Raw genomic sequence first — 17417 nt, 5'->3', positions numbered from 1 at the left:
GTATAGTTCATCATTGTTCTACTAGATTTTTCTTTTTTCATATTTTTTGTGACATGAAAAGTTTAGTTTTTAAATCTCTTGACAATACGAGCCAAAACGCCTGTTGGCCATGACGATTTATATTTCAACTGTTTCATGACGTCACTATTTAAAATCCCTAGGGGAGGAGTCATACGGTGCAGTGCGTTAGGGGCGCAGCGCCGCAGGAATTAAGAAATTCTCTGGTGTGCAGGTTTCCTCACGATGTTTTCCTTCACCGTTTGAGACACGTGATATTTAATTTCTTAAAATGCACACAACTGAAAAGTTGGAGGTGCACGCCCGGACCGGATTCGAACCCTCACCCTCCGGAATTGGAGTCAGAGGTCATATCCACTGGGCCAACACGGCTCATAAGACAACCTTATACCTAGCTACTTTTAGTCACTTTGTTCACGTGAAATTGCAAGTTTTTTATAGGCTAATGACTCGATTGTTCACCTAGGCGAAGGCGAGAACAAACATTTTAGAAAATTAAACAAAAACCACATTTAAAATTATGTTTATTTGTAAAGTATTTTTGTCGCAAAATGAAACAAGCGTAATACAAACTAAATTTGTCCTTAAGTCATATAATATTGTAATACATAGTTACACATCCCCCCTTTTGTACTTATCGGAGTCCTTTTCAGGATTTTTGCTTCTTTTATAATTAGTTGTAATGACATACCCTGCATTCTGATACTAGAGTGCGTCCAAGATAAGTCAGCGCGCGACTGACGGCGCCATTATGTTGCCAGTATTTGTGATCTCTTTTACCCGCAAAGAGATAGAGATAGACGACAAGATGGCGCCACTTTTGAACAGTTCCGATTTTGGCCACGCGCAAACTAATCGTGCGCGCACTCTACTTCTCACATGAAAATGTCCGCCATTTTGAAATCGAGCAACTTATCAACGCCCATGGCGAAAGCAAACTATTCTACTTAACAATAATAATGATCACAGTTTTTTCAATTAGATATAATATGGTTTTCTGGTTAATTTGTACATTAATGTAATATTAAAATAATGTTTTTTTTTAAGTATACATAGTTATACAGTAGACCGAAGATAGACTTGTATTTAAAACTTATATATATTTTTACACAAACAACATTTGTTTCATTTCACATAGGTATGTACCAAAACAATAATACGAAATAAATTTGTAGAAAGCCGGATTGCAATTGAATAATATGCAATTTCTTGAAAAGTCTTTCTTACTTTTTTATTTTATATAAGGTATGCGAACATCGCCGCGCGTTAAATCTAGTAGTAAGTATTTTTCATTTGAAGACAACCCTAACGTTGTACATGTAATAAATATAAAACTGTAAGTAAATAAAACGGCGTGCTTATAATTTTGTCGAACTGAATTGCGCCGTATTGTGTCGTACCGAGAGTCGCTATTTATTTTAATGACGTTGCGGAGTGAATCTTCTGTACTTGTATATATGTTTTCTGTGCTATCACTATCGTTTCATGAATGAAGAATGAGATGGGACTGGGACAACTCCGCCGCCATTGAACGATATTTGTCTTCACTTGGTCGCATGTTAGCACCCAGAACTAGGGCTACGAAATATTAAGATTCTCTGTCTTCTAATAAATCCCGAGTAGCAGGACAGAGTTGAGAAATTGGTGGTGTTACTCACGCCCGGCGGACAAAACGTTAAACCATGGATCCTTGGCGTTATCATTAACACTTAACAATTAATTAATTGACTGTTACATATTAATTTCCACCATAAAACACGCCAGTAGTTTATTTAACTTATGATATTGTTACGGAGAACCTTTTTTCTACAGACATAGGGTTCATAATCGCTCGCCCCTTCGAGTTGTTTACAAGTCGAGATGATTTGATTGCATATCTGTTGTTATTGTTTCGATTTGGCGAACTACGCGGAATAAACAACACGCAGGCGGTCCCTGATATACGACAGACTTGACGCTCGGGGCAGTGAACTTCGAAACGGAGTGAAGTGAACACTAAGTGATACAAGCGATACAAGTGAGCTATAGTGAACTCGGCTACGATAACGGACTACAAATTGCCTAAGTTTGGAAGTGTGTACTTATATTTGGATTAAGGAGTGGAATAAAGTCTTATACGAGTCACCAGGTGTTTAATTCCAAATCCTCGAACCCTAGTTCGTAACAATATGATAGGGCATTGATGTCCACTGCAGGACATAGGCCTTTTGTTGGGACTTTCAAAAATCACAATCCTGAGCCACCTACATTTAACGAATCCCTGCGACTCGCTTGACTGAACTGGTACATAACTATATGGAAATTCCGAAATGGATGTTTGCATAACAAATAGTCAATAGATAGATTTTTCCAGTATCAAAAGATAAGTGAGACCAACATTAATTTATATACTGGCATTTGCTTACATATAACTTGATGATAACACTATTTAATAAGGAAGTATACTAATTAAAAGAGATTCTATGTTCAAAAGGCAATATAAAATTTTTCATATAAAAAAAAATTATAAGCAAATACAACATGTATTTTCCTAACAAAATCAGTGGAAATAGACTTAACATTATATGTGTAACTATGTTAAAATTTTAACTGAGCAACTTCTAATATTAAAACATCACAGATTCTCATTAAACGTCGCTTGCGACTTCAGCTGTTTCGAATTTTGATGCAACAATTTTTATAAAAAAGAAAAACTAAAGAAAACTTAAATCAACACGCTTAAACGAAATAATGAAAAAAAAAACAATAATAATTTTCCTCGTTATGAGTACAACCAAATGGTTTGTTCAAATCAAAGGTGTTGTGCAAAACATGTTTGATGTTAGCAAATTAATATTTAACAATTAGTTCTTAACCTACAATACTTGTCACAGTGAAACAGTCTTCTAAACAGCTTAGGGATAAACACTGTACAGAGGTAGACACATATTCTTAATATTATAATGGAAACATTAATGATTAATGTGTATTATAATTATTTAAACATAACATAATAAACAACATTTATGGAAACTCTTGTAAAAACCATGTAAAACTTACCATGAAATCATCACTACATAAACATTGAGTTATAACTAAAACTAAGAAAACAATTTTGCATATTATGGCAAAAATTATGATCATAATCATTAAAAATATATACCTACCTCATAAGGGATGTTTATACACTTTCCCCATAAGTAGCATATTTTCTATGACCAGAAGTGACTAAGGACCAACACACACTTATATTCTTGTCATATTTCAGACATTTTTGTCATGTAAATAATTTTTTCAATGTCAACAACTTAATTTGTTGGCATCAACAAACTCTGCCTCACCGCAGGTATGTGTTGGATCTAAAATCACTGGTGATCATAGAAATATTATGATTCAACATCAAGAAATGTCAGGTGACATTATTATAAATTGTGTGTCCAAGAATAAAGGTCAATGCTCATTTGAGCCACCAGCACCCTACCACCTCACTGCATGTGCATTACATCAATTCTGCTTCACTGGATTGCATAACTTTGTATTCCACTTTAACAAAGCATTAGCTTTTGTGAAAAGTCAATATGACTATAGTACAATGGACAGAAATCAAACAAAGTTTGATTTTGGCTACTTAAACTATATGGTTTGAAGTCTTTTCATATGCTTGTTTGTGTTGACTGAGCATGCCTATACATGAATAGAAGACATGTGTCCATATGTTCATTGATTGACAATGCAACAACTAGTCAACAATGAGTGAACACTGAAGGCTGCGACGTTGGTGCTAGTCGGCGTTGCCAGAAATCCTGATTTTAGCGCGACGTCCCAATTTTTAAATCACAATTAAATGTCTCGCTATCTGGCATACTGGTGCTAGTAGAGTTTTAGGTGGCTCTAATGAGCATAGACCCTAAATCTTCACACTTGTTTAGTCACATTTAAGTTTTCATAAACACTGGATTGTCAGTCAGCAAGCACCAATGATATTTACACGCACCACTAGTTGCACATTAATCACACAATCACTGGATCATTGGATCGTCTAGTAGTATTATCAAGAGGTCCACGTCACACAAACGTTTACCACTCCTCGTCAGGCTCCTGCCCTTGGTCCACCGCTGCTGTTGCGTTATTGAAATTCTGAAACAGGAGCATTGTTTTAATACTTTAGCACACTGAAGATGTTAAAAAAGTATCACGTGTCTCGAACAGTGAAGGAAAAACATTGTGAAAAAACCTGCATACCAGAGAATTTTCTTAATTCTCTATGTGTGTGAAGTCTGCCAAATCTGCATTGGGCCAGCGTGGTGTACTATTGGCCAAACCATTATTCTACGACGAGACTAAGCTCAGCAGTGAGCCAAATATGGGTTGATACTGATTATGATGATGAGATGTAAAAAGTCTGATAATAGTTACGCCATTTATATTAGGGCTACAGAATGGTTGAATAGATCAGCTAGCTATTTCACAAATTTTGGCCTATTAGTCACCTAACATAATTAACATCAAAATCAATAATAACCACATTTTGGTAATTTGTAAAGTTAACGAAAAATAATTTTAATAGTAAAACAATAACTAAATAGCCACTAAACTTAATCAAAGTTAGTGAACAGGCCAGCTGGATGGAATTTAAGAAACCAATATTATTATTTATCTGAGATAGCAATATGCATGATATCTATGCAGATAAAAATGTTTGTTTCAATGATTGTAACAATATGCTATTCCAGATAGATGGACCAGTGGTATGCACGTCATAAATGCAATAATGCATCACCTCTCTGAAGACTGATTTCATTGGATAAGGAAATTTTCAATTTGTACATATACCCACCCTAGTTAAAATCTTGTGCACGCCACTATATGGCTACGATACATACCTCATTTACTATTGTCCTCTGTTTTCGTAAGCAAGCAACAAATGAACAGCACATTAAGTACAAGTATAATAGCAATAATGACAGGTGTACTTTACATGTTACATGTTACAATAGTGCAAGTGTAGTGTTTAAACAAAACAACTACTGGATATTGACTGATTTAGCTTACTCCTAAATACACAGTACAAAAGAAAGTCATAGCCAGGCGGTTTGTTTCTCATAAACAAAATACCTACTCATCATGTATCCAATATACAGGGTGCTCGGGAGTATTTCCCATAACTTTGGGGTTATATTCTTTACCGAAAACTAATTAAAAATGTTCAAAGAACATTATTATTTTCAGGGTAAATAAAATTTCGTTTGTAAATAGATCCTAAAATGTGTACGTCATACGCATCCTTATAATTATGACGTAGCCAAGTTTTACGTATTTTCAGATGCAATGTTGTCACTTTGTTACTTCCACAAAAGCGTGTGTTACATAGATAGTCCTAATTGAATTACTTTGTATGAAAACATGAAATTTTTTTTTTAGTTAATATATATTCAAAGGCACAATTACCCGCCCACTTTAGTATACTCGCGACATATTAAAGTGGGTAGATAATTGTGTTTCTGAGTATAATATTAGTAATGCAGTTTGGTTACTAAAAGTGTTATTGTCAACACCTTAAAAGCTATGGGAAATCGTACGAAACCTCCTGTAGAATGTATTATACTATTAACAGAAATGTCTCACTAGCGTGTGGGTTCATAAAAAAAAAATAGCGATCTCACCCTAATGTCACTGCCGCCATATTTGTTGCCAGTGTATGTAGCGGTGCCGCCGCCCTGGAAGAAGTCTGGCACCGTCTGATCCGCCTGCCGTAAGATCTTTGCCAAGTCCGCTACCAACGCAGAATCCTTTAAAAAATTAAAAGAACTCGTTATTTATGTAATAGTAATGTAGTATGGCAATAATTTGTAGTATTTAATAGAATTACTGGACTAAGCTTTACAGCCTTATGGATTATAAAAGACTTTTATTCCTTTCTTTTTTACCTAACTGGATGTATTTTTATCTTAAAAAGAAAAATTAATTTTTGTTTTTTAGGCTTACTAACACTCTTGAGCCATGGGGCTTAACTGCTTTAAATAATAATACGTAGGCTATGGTTTATCCCCGTAGGAATACGGGGATAAAACATAGCCTATAGCACTCAGGGATAGTGTAACTTCCCAACAGTGAAAGAATTTTTCAAATTGGTTCAGTAGTTCCAGAGCCTATTCAAAACATACAAACAAACAATCAAACCTTTTCTCTTTATAATATTAGTATAGTAGTATATATAACTACCATATTTGGTTAGGATAGATTTTTCTTTCAATACTTTCATTTTAGGAAAAGGATTGGGGTCCATAAAATGACGAAATATTTCCCTTTTCTACCCAAACCCAAGCCAAGTACACTTAGGGCCAGTTTCACCTCGTTCTGATAAATATTGCGTGTCTTAACCATAAGTTTCGTCACTTTCTTACTTTATGTCAAATACTAAAAACAAAATTTGTCTGGCCACACACCTAAAAAAATCAGAGACAAAGCCTAAAGATTTTAATTTTGAATTAAAGTAAGGATTAGGACCATATTATGTGACACTTACCGTGTCAGGATTATAGAAAGAAACAGCTATTCCTCTGTTGCCAACGCGACCGGTTCTGCCAATTCTGTGCACATACTCATCTATGCTTTTCGGCAAGTCATAGTTCACCACCACATCTACATTCTTAATATCTGTGAAAAATAAAATACACTTTTAATATTTAAAATAATGAAATGAGATGAATATCTTAGCATTCCTTGGATTGACAGTGCATGTGCTGGGTTCATTGTGTGGCAGAAAACTCTGCAATCGCAATCCTGGACTTGTGACCAATATGTAAATATAATAGGTGAGTTGAAACTTTTATTAAATGGTCTTAAATTGATCATTATCGTTCTACTAGATTGGAAAAAAATCATCATAGTTTCTTTGAGATGGGATTACATGAAAGTATTAATTTTTTTTAACCCTATGAACCAAAACGTTGTTGACCATGTATATTTATCCTTTACCAAACAGAGCGTCTGACAAAAATATTAGTTAACAATTAGTTTGACGTTTACATTGTGACGTCACAAAATGGACAGCGGTTCTGACGTTTCGAAAATTTAAAGTACACATGATTTTTAAATCAAGTTTATATGAAATCCTTATCTTTTATTAATTAATAATAATATATTTTGGACTCTCACTCTTTACTATACGAAATTGATATTGTTTATATTAAATTTGATATGAGTCAACTGTCCTAATGTAAATTATGACACTTATACTACCCTTATTTTTAATTTCTTTGTTGGTAAACAGTACTCATCGAGAAAGGTTGTAGTATAAGTCTCAACAGGTTGACAACCTCTGGCCAACATGTGAAAGCGGATACAATAGACAAAAAGCGTATACTTTACCTAACCCTCTAGCAGCCACAGCGGTGGCGACTAGTATACAGTGGCGCCCGGTCTTGAAGTTATGCAGCGCCTCTTCGCGCTCCTGCTGCAAGCGGTCGCCGTGGATGGACGTCGTCATCTTCTGTATCTGCGACAGTCTGGCGGCAATGAAATCCGCGTTGCGCTTCGTTTCCACGAACACAAGGACGCGTTTTCCTTCTGAAAATACATGTCAAATATTAAATTATGTGAAGAGATTGACAGCGTCTCGCAGAAGTACAAAACACGACTGATGAGTCAACTAAATATTTATTGGCTTCAAAACTGATTCACAGAACATATCAGAGCAGGCTTAAAAGGTAGCAATAAATTTTAATAATTAAACCTATTAAAAACAATGAGCTCTCATTGGGAATTACATTCGACAAGCGAAAAGTTATATCTGCTTACAGTAATGTTACTGATCGCAGAGAATTTTTTTTTTTTTTTTTTAATTTTTTATTTTTTTACAAGTCAGCCCTTGACTACAATCTCACCTGATGGTAAGTGATGATGCAGTCTAAGATGGAAACGGGCTAACTTGTTAGGAGGAGGATGAAAATCCACACCCCTTTTGGTTTCTACACGGCATCGTACCGGAACGCTAAATCGCTTGGCGGTACGTCTTTGCCGGAAGAGAAAACCAATAAACCCAGAAGAGAAAGAAAAATAACATGAATAGCTTGATACCCAATCATGGGGGGGGGTTCAAATAGCCTGTCCGCCATATTGGATTCAAGTCACGTGACTTTTTTGTGTATTCCTGACGGCAAACCCTTTTATTTGATATCCATATCATAGAGGTGGATTTCAACCAGCCTGTCCGCCATCTTGGGGAGGCCGCCATGAGACAAACATACATAACAAAATTATAAGGGTTCCTTGTTGATTACGGAACCTTAAAAAAGAGGTGAGATAGGCTTACCATATTCTTCGACAAGGTTCTTCAGTTTGTCTTGCTTTTCATACTTGCTGACCTGAAAGAAGATCTGTTCCACGTCAGTGCTGGCGCCACCGACTACGCCCACGGCCACGAACAGGTAATTGTTGAGGAATCTACCGGCCAAGTGCTGGATGTCTTCTGGGAATGTTGCCGAGAACATCAACGTTTGTCGCTCTTTCTGTTGGCAAAGACACAAAATTTGCATTTAGTGCACATTTTGGAACATACACAGAACCTCTTCAATTTGACCATTAACTATAGATGCAATTGAGGCTCTTCAAGACTCCTCTATTATCTATACTAAAATTATAAAGAGGTAAAGTTTGTAGTATTATAGGGGGTAATCTCTGGATCTACTGAACCAATTTTGAAACTGATGTTATAAAGAGGTAAAATTTGTTTTTTTGTTTGATTTCAAAAATTTCACCATTACAAAGCTTAATATGTAACATATTATGCTATACTTCATCTGATAGTATAGACAGTTCTATATTTAGCCTGATAGCAGTTTCATCATATAATACAATAAATATACTTACAAGAGGTACCATGGTGGGGTGCCCCATCATCTTCTCAACATTAGGCATGAAACCCATGTCCAGCATGCGATCAGCCTCATCCAGGACAACGAACCGGATACTCTCGAAAGAAACACGACCCCGGTCAACGAAGTCGTTCAGACGACCCGGAGTGGCCACCAGTATGTGACATCCTCGAGCAATACTGTCACCCTGGTGACGGACGGCAGTCCCACCGTAGGCTACAGCGATCTTCAGCACCGAGCCGTGGGAGAACTTCCTCGCCTCGTTGAATATTTGCAACGTCAGTTCCCGAGTGGGGGACACTATGACGACCTGCGGCTGTGCGCCGTGCTCCCCTGTCTGCAGGTCCCGGGGGTCTTGTAACAGCGTATTTATTATTGGCAGTAGGAAGGCGGCGGTTTTCCCCGAGCCAGTCTGGGCGCAACCCATCAAATCTCGGCCAGCCATTATGATGGGGATCGCGTGTTTCTGTATCGGCGTGGGCTTCTTGTAGCCAGATTTCAAAATATTCTCCACGACATATTTCCGTAAATTAGCGCTCTGGAAGCTGTCTATAGCTCGAGGAGGATTTTCACCAGTTACCTATGTATAAAAAATTTAAAATCTTAATTGAACATATAATAGTGAAACTTTCCCTGAACAAATATGCACAAACCCCATCTATCTATACAAGATTAAGTCTTGTATTTGAGAAATTGAGCACACATACATATAAACAGAGGCTTGGTTTTTATTAATTGGTTGAGTAGAAAAGTTAATGGTTACACATAAAATGCAAATAATGTGTCCACCAGAGGACATCAATTGCTATTGTAGATGAAATAGAATTTATTATTTAGAGAAGATACTGTCAATAACTGCCACAGGATTCTTGCTTTAATAAAGAAGCCTACATTTTACTCAATAAGTTCATCTATCTTCCAGTAAAAGTACCATTAAAATCTATTCAGCTGTTTACTGCACACAATTTTGTGATCTGTGTTTTCATTTCCAGTTCTAATATAGATTTAATTGTTTGTCTGTAGAGAGCATAGTGGTTTTTTTTTATTATTTTTTTCATTCTTTACAAGTTAGCCCTTGACCGATGATGCAATCTAAGACAAAAGCGGGCTAACTTAGTAGGAGGATGAAAGTCCACACCTCTTTCAGTTTCTACACGACATCGTAGCGGAACGCTAAATCGCTTGGCGGTACATCTTTGTACAGGGTGGTAACTAGCCACTGCCAAAGCCTCCCACCAGTCAAAAGTTTAGCAACAAAGTAAGAAAACTCACCTTCACCGCAATACAGTCAAACTTATCAAAGTTGATTCCACTGCTGATGGTGCTGCTGAAGATTTCTTCTTCATTCTCAGTGGGCTCCGGCGGCACATACGTCACTGGTGCCTTCTTCTCACCGTCGGCCCCCTCAGGGTTCTCCCCGTCGTCATCACTGCCGCCGCTGGGCCGCGACCCGCCTCGCCCGCCTCTACCCCTGCCCCGGCCTCTGCCTCGCTCGCCTCTGTCTCCCCTGTCCCCTCTGTCCTCATTGTCATAATCATTGTCCCCTGTAATAACATAAAGGAAGAAAAATCAAATACTCAATTACCTTAATATGCTTTTATCTATATATAAAAATCAATGCCATTTTTTGTTGAAATTTTATAACTCAAGAACAGGCTCACCTATCCCAACCAAATGTTAAGACTTTGTTCAAACTATTTAGTAGATGGTTTATGTGAAGTTTGCACAAAGTCTGTCAAGCGGTTTTTTTATTTTTTGCAACAATTGAATTCAATAAATGGCAGATCATTCTGTTAATGGGAATTTGCTGTCAAGTTGAAACTTTTTCAGAATTTTTCAAATCCCTGAACCCTAGGAGTAGGGCCCCACCCTACTCCTAGGGTTCAGGGATTTGAAAAATAGGACATGGATAGGGTATGGTAGGGGTAGGAGTAGGGTAGTGTAGGGTAGGGATAGGGAAGAAGTGTTAAATAAATTGTGTGTTAAAATGAAGATAACGAAATAATGTGGCGCTTTTGTTCAGTATGCTAGGCTTTTTAGCTTATTTTTGATTTGAAGTTGGTTGATTTTTTTTGTTAAAAAGATTTTATTTCGTCATACTATATTATGTTCAGTGTCTAGAAATTTGGCACACACCATACCTACACATGGGCAATGCTAAATATGATGCAACAGCACACTACAGACTAAAAATTAAACTTACCTCCATTTTCATAGTCGCCTCTATCTCTTCCGCCGCCGCCCCGTCCCCCGCGACCCCCCCGGCCTCGCCCGCCTCCGCGACCACCACGACCACCTCCGCGACCGCGTCGTTCACCGAATCCATTGCTGCCCTTGTTGAAATCTATTAACAAGATTTCCATTTTGAAAATCGTCTATACCAAAACCTGTTTTAATACTAATTTTTTTTCATCATCATTAACATACTACAATGAACAACATATATTATTTTTTATTTTATTTTATTTTTTTTATTTTGTATTTTATTCCCTTTGTGAGTTAAAATAAAAGATTTTTATTTTTTATTTATAATAATATACGCACAATGAATATGGTTGACAATTGCACGTGTTGTAGAAGACGCTACTATTCGCGCACCATTTTAATATACAGAGATATGGAGGAAAATCTAATGACCACAGACCACAAAAGAATTATAACCTGCAAATCAATGAAAAGTGTTACATAACTTTTATGGAATAAAATAAGCAAATGGACTGAAATCATCAAAAATATCAGGTGGCAGCCACTAAATTCAAAGACAAAAGTTTTTAGTTTATTCATTGATGCCATCCTCAGTTATTATTGTTTCACTGCGCTGATCAATATGCCTAATATGTGCTTAATATGTGCTTGCATATTTTCTAGAATAGATTTCGATCAGTTGCTATTGGTCGAGAATACATATATTATGTAATTTTGTCTCCAGTGTTTTAGATATATTTTAGGACACAGTTAAGTTACATATATATAAACCTACCATCATCGTCTTCAACAATAGACGTAAATCCTCTGCCCCTTGTAAAGTTGTGGCCTTCACTGTCATCTCCACCATTGTTTTGCACTGGCGGTGCCTGCATCACCTGGAAATATTTAAACCATTAGAATCTTGGTAGCTGGGTATAGCTTCTACCCCATTAGTGTGATGTGTTGCAGTGCGTCGTTTTTCTTATATTTTAAACTAGCGGACGTCTGCGATTTCGTCTGCCCTTAGACATCTTTAATCCACCCCTGTCGCAATATTCATTCTTAGCGGACGTCATAATCTACCTCCCTGCCAAATTTCACTTTAGTACGTCAAGCGGTTTTCGATACTAGCGGACGCCCGCGACTTTGTCCGCGTGGAATTCAGTTTTTCATAAATCCCGAGGGAACCATGGATTTTTCCGGGATGAAAAGTAAGCCAAGGTGTTAATCCAGAGTAAAATCTAACAACATACTTACAAACTTACACAAACTTTCGCCTTTATAATATTAGTGTAAAGTGTGATGTGATTATAAGAGGTAAAGTTTGTGTGGTTGTAGGGGGTAATCTCTGGATCTACAGAACCGATTTTGAAAATTCTTTCATTGATAGAAATCTACGTTATTTGCAAGTGTTATAGGCTATCTTTTTACTCTGTATTCTTTCGGGAACAGGAACTATGTGGGTGAAACCGCGGGGCGTCAGTCGTTGAGCGGCATATCTGCGATAGATATATGCTGTCGCGACACTTTTTGTAGAAAATTATATGTTCTGCAAAGTTGTAGTACAATATTTTATTCTAACGTCAATAGTTTTTGCAGCGCACGCCATGTAAAGAAAACTTTTGTACACCTTGGGTTACATTATTGGAGTTTCAGCAAGGATCCCTAATTTTTTTGAAATTATAATAGCCCTCCTCGATAAATGGGCTATCTATCACTGATCAAGTATTTTTCAAATTGGACCAGTAGTTCCTGAGATTAGCGCATTCAATCAAACAAAAAAAACAAACTCTTCAGCTTTATAATATTAGTATAGATATTTAGATGACATGCACAAAGCGTTGCGTCGTCACAGACGATGTTTCAATGGAATGACTGACGAGAGACGAAGCAAGGGAAGGGCATCGCTGTCGGGGTTTTGGTGCGATGGACAGTGATCAGAAGCAAAACTAACAACTTTCCTTATGAAAAGTAGTCAATATAATGTAATAATACTTACAACATCACCAGAGTCATCCCATTCGTCGTCCATTATTCTGTAAAGATATTCTTATATTATAGTAAAACTGTTTGTTTGTATTTATGCTAAAACACTAAACTATAATTTCAAAATTCTTTAACAAATATAAAGCTATATTATCAGAATAACATATTCTCCCCATAGCACCAAAAGTTATTAATTCGGAAATCACTCTTTTGAGATATGCTCAAAAGTTTTTGAAAATTTAAATATTCATAACTTTTTTTTTCTATTAAATATATTTATGTACCTACATAACCATAATTTAAAGACAATTCAGAGTTTATTTTATAGTAGCAATATAAAAGGAAAAACAAAGTAAAAATATATTCATTAATGAATATATTTTTACTTTATGTTTTTCCTATGTTTTATTTTTGATAAAATAAAATAGTTGAGTTAGTTGGTTTTCGCTTTAGTGTGTTGCATTGGAGTAAATTTTCATTATAATCACATTTGATATTCTCCCATTTTCAAAGGGTAGTTACATTGTTACTTAATAATTCAAAAACTAGGCAGCTACAAAAATTACAGTTACTCAGATATTTAGAAAATAAAATGGTGATTTTAATGACATTTTTTTTACACCCTCAATGGTGCAGGTAGATTTACAAGATGGAGGTCCTGAGTTCAATCCCTGGCTGGGCTTGAGGATTTCTTAATTGGTCCAGGTCTGGCTAGGCTGGCTTTGGCTTTGGCAAGTTACCACCCTACTGGCAAAGACGTACCACCAAGCGATTTAGCATTCTGATTCAATGTTGTATATAAATCAATGGTGTGGATTTTCATCCTTCTCTTGACATGTTAGCCTACTTCCATCATAGATTGCATCATCACTTACCATCAGGTGAGATTGTAGTCAAGGGCTAACTTGTAAAATAAATCAATGTGGCAATTTTAGGACTTGGTGACTTTTCTCTCTACAGGGACAATATGCTATGTGTTAAGCTTTACAGTAGAGCCCTTGTAGCCCTAACTTAGCTTAAAGTTGCTTGAGTGTTAGTTTTAAAGTTTATACTGTATTTACATCTGTGCTAGAGGTATTAACTGTATTAATAAGTGACTGTTTGAATTTATAACTTGACAACTGTGAACTTAAGCTATCTGTCTGTGTTACCTTTCCTTGACTAAAATGCTGAACCAATTTTGATAAATTTAGATTCTGAGAGATTAATTATAATTGTAGCAGAACCCCATTTTTGTCGTAAAAATATAACAGGAGGTGAAACAGGTATTTAAAGGTTTGTCTTTCATTTTTCAAGTTATTTTTAAGAAAGTTGTTGCTAAAATATAAAGTGTCAAAATTTTGTTATAATTACACTTCAATCACTTTTCAAGTATTTATGAACAATAGTATGTTTAAAAGATTGTATAATTATAAATATTGTTTCACGAAGGACTATTAAATAAAAAATTTTGCAAATAATTCACCCTTATTAGATTTTTTTTGCAAGGCGGCGGCATCTCCCTGCCTAATAAGTTACCTTTACCGCTGTTAAAACTATAACAGAAAAATGTGCTCCCTTGTAATTTTTTATCATACACAAGCTAGTAGCTAAAATATTTTTTTATGTACCTAGCATAAGTAAGTTGTAGCTTAATTATATCAATATATGGTGGTGTCATTGCTGCCGAACATTTGTGCTGGCCTAAATTCTAATAATTCATTCCTAAAATTCAAATATTATTCAGTTACAAAACTATAGCTGTAGGCTGTACGAGCTTCCTGAACCGGCACCTACGAATCACACGTGCAAATACCAAAAAACGCGATGCTTTAGAAAGTTTCCGACGAAAATTATTGTAAAATTAGTCTGACTCACCTTTTAGTTTATATTTCAAGTACAAAAGTTAATAAACAACTTTTTCTTACTTAAAAAAATCCAAAAACCAGACAAAGACGAATCTTGATCAATGGCTGCGATTGAAAAAAGGGAAAGAAAAAAAGAAGAAAAGAAAAGCAAAAGCACAGATTAATGATAAATATCACAGATTAATAAGATAAGATATTCAATCACATAAATCATAAAGAACGGTCACAGAGTAAAATCTACCATTAGATGTGGTATACACTCAGACCAACTATTGTATAGGACCTGCCTCGCTAGACGTTACTTTTCTGTCAAAGTATATGATCAATGATCTAATGCGATTATAAAAACTGTATCTATAGAATCGATGTTAAATAGTTGTAATCGTGTTCGTCGGTTAAAGAGTTCCGTAAAAATACCTTTTTGTGTAATTGAGTTGTGTAAGGGGTGTAAGGGGGAGGCTAGTGGGGTGTAAGGGGGAGGCTAGTACCAGTCAGTCTCCCCAACTGCCAACCTCACCTGCTCGTGGTGCACCCTGCAGATGGACCGACGAGGCTCTGGCGACCGACGAATGGCGGTATATCCATTCCCACAGGCTAGATTACGAAATGCCTCAGGCCGGTGTCGGGCAGCAGCGACACCGGCGCGAGTAATCTAGCACTGCGCTGACCAACCCGCATGCCCAGCGTGGTCAGTACTGGGCAAAACTTTGTATGGACGGCAAAAACAAAACACAGCCCCTAGTCCCCGGCAGCCCCGCTATTCCTTGCTCTGGCAGCGGTTATGGTAACGGCGGGGCAAGGGGTGTTAAGAATCTCCGGCAGAGATTCCGCTGCCAACCCCGACGACTAGACCTGGCAACATACAACGCACGCACTTTGAGGTCCGACGAAAAGGTCATCGAGCTGGAAGAAGTTATGAGCAAGTTGCACTAGGATGTCATAGGATTGTCTGAAGTCCGAAGAGAGGGGGAGGGCTCGATAATCCTTGAATCCGGCAACATGCTCTACTACCGGGAGGGCGACCAACAGTCCCAGGGTGGTGTCGGATTTATCGTTCACAAGTCCCTCGTGAACAATGTTGTAAAAGTCGAGAGTGTGTCGAGCAGGGTAGCGTTCCTGGTCCTCCGAATTACCAAACGGTATTCGTTGAAGGTTATACAGGTTTACGCACCGACCTCGACACATCCCGACGAGGAGGTAGAGGTATTGTATGAGGATATTTCTAAAGCCATACATGCCTCAAACTCTTATTGCAATGTTGTGATGGGGGATTTTAACGCAAAGCTGGGCGAACGTAGCGGTTCAGAGTTGAAAGTGGGACGATTTGGGTATGGGCAACGGAACGATAGGGGCCAAATGTTGGCTGACTTCATGGAGAAGGAGGGCCTCTTTATGATGAACTCCTTCTTCAAGAAGCCACCACACAGGAAATGGACCTGGATGAGCCCCGATGGTTCCACGAAAAACGAGATCGACTTCATCTTGTCTACCAGACGGCAAATATTCAACGATGTTTCTGTGATCCATAGAGTGAAAACCGGTAGCGATCACCGAATGGTTAGAGGCACGTTGAATATCAACATTCAGCTGGAACGGTATCGACTGGTGAAGTCTACGCTCCGACCTACTCGTGCCCATATTCAAAACCCCGAGTCCTTTCAACTAGAACTGCAGAACCGCTTTGATTGCCTAGCAAATTGCGAAACTGTGGACGATCAGAACAACAGGTTCGTGGAAACTGTCCATTCCGTTGGGTCTAAGTTCTATAAGACCCACCGTGCGAAAAGAACCAAAAAGTTCTCGGACCAAACACTTAAACTCATGGAAGAGAGGCAAGAAATGAGATTACAGTCTTCAGCAGATGCGTCAAAATACCGACAAATCAGTAGACAGATCTCTAAGTCGCAAACCAGCGACTTGCGAAATTTCAATACCGAGCGTATTAAAAATGCGATTGAAAATAATCGAGGCTCGAAAGTTTTCGCCAGAGATCTGTCTATTGGACAGAGGCAGCTGACGCGTTTGAAGACCGAACACGGTAATCTAATTTCTTCCAAGCCCGAGTTATTAAGTGAGGTCGAGAAGTTCTATGGACAGCTATACACGACTACTCAGCAGCCTGTTGCCAATTTGGCTAAAGACCCCAGAGCCAAGTTGACCCGACACTATACCGAAGATATCCCGGACGTCAGCCTATACGAGATTAGTGTGGCTCTCAAACACCTGAAGAACAATAAGGCGCCAGGTGAGGACGGAATCACAGCAGAACTCCTGAAAGCGGGTGGAAAACCGATACTTAAAGTCCTTCAGCGATTGTTCAATTCCGTCATTCACGAGGGCACGACGCCTGAGGCGTGGCATAGGAGCGTGGTGGTTCTGTTCTTCAAAAAAGGTGACAACACCTTGCTGAAGAATTACAGACCCATCTCGCTGTTAAGCCATGTTTACAAATTGTTCTCGAGAGTCATTACGAATCGTCTCGCTAATAGGTTTGACGACTTCCAGCCTCCCGAACAAGCCGGTT

At 37.7% G+C, this 17417-nt stretch overlaps 1 protein-coding gene across 1 annotated transcript; it reads right to left on the bottom strand.

Annotated features, from left to right (window-relative positions):
• Positions 1 to 525: 525 nt before the first annotated feature.
• Positions 526 to 15024, bottom strand: LOC112046710 (ATP-dependent RNA helicase vasa). The gene is made up of 11 exons (XM_024083458.2): positions 14904 to 15024; positions 13060 to 13096; positions 11854 to 11956; positions 11077 to 11217; positions 10146 to 10417; positions 8869 to 9453; positions 8312 to 8507; positions 7369 to 7566; positions 6524 to 6654; positions 5661 to 5786; positions 526 to 4134 (listed from the first exon to the last, which is right to left on the bottom strand). The coding sequence occupies exons 2-11, from the start codon at positions 13090 to 13092 to the stop codon at positions 4075 to 4077; spliced, it is 1845 nt and encodes a 614-aa protein (XP_023939226.2). The 5' UTR covers positions 13093 to 13096; positions 14904 to 15024; the 3' UTR covers positions 526 to 4074.
• Between the last annotated feature and the right edge of the window lie 2393 nt (positions 15025 to 17417).

Source organism: Bicyclus anynana, chromosome 20, assembly GCF_947172395.1.
Source record: "Bicyclus anynana chromosome 20, ilBicAnyn1.1, whole genome shotgun sequence".
Classification (NCBI taxonomy): domain Eukaryota; kingdom Metazoa; phylum Arthropoda; class Insecta; order Lepidoptera; family Nymphalidae; genus Bicyclus; species Bicyclus anynana.
Note: the sequence above shows the minus strand (reverse complement) of the source record. Positions and strands in the feature narration are given on the sequence as shown.

What these genes read in the sequence shown, in the direction of transcription:
- LOC112046710 (XM_024083458.2), bottom strand. Translation starts at nt 13,092, where the DNA reads ATGGACGACGAATGGGATGACTCTGGTGATGTT. An exon ending in GGGATGACTCTGGTGATGTT is followed by an intron (nt 11,957 to 13,059) that starts GTAAGTATTATT and finishes AAATATTTCCAG; the next exon opens with GTGATGCAGGCACCGCCAGT. An exon ending in ATGGCGGCAGTGACATTAGG is followed by an intron (nt 4,135 to 5,660) that starts GTGAGATCGCTA and finishes CTCCTGTTTCAG; the next exon opens with AATTTCAATAACGCAACAGC.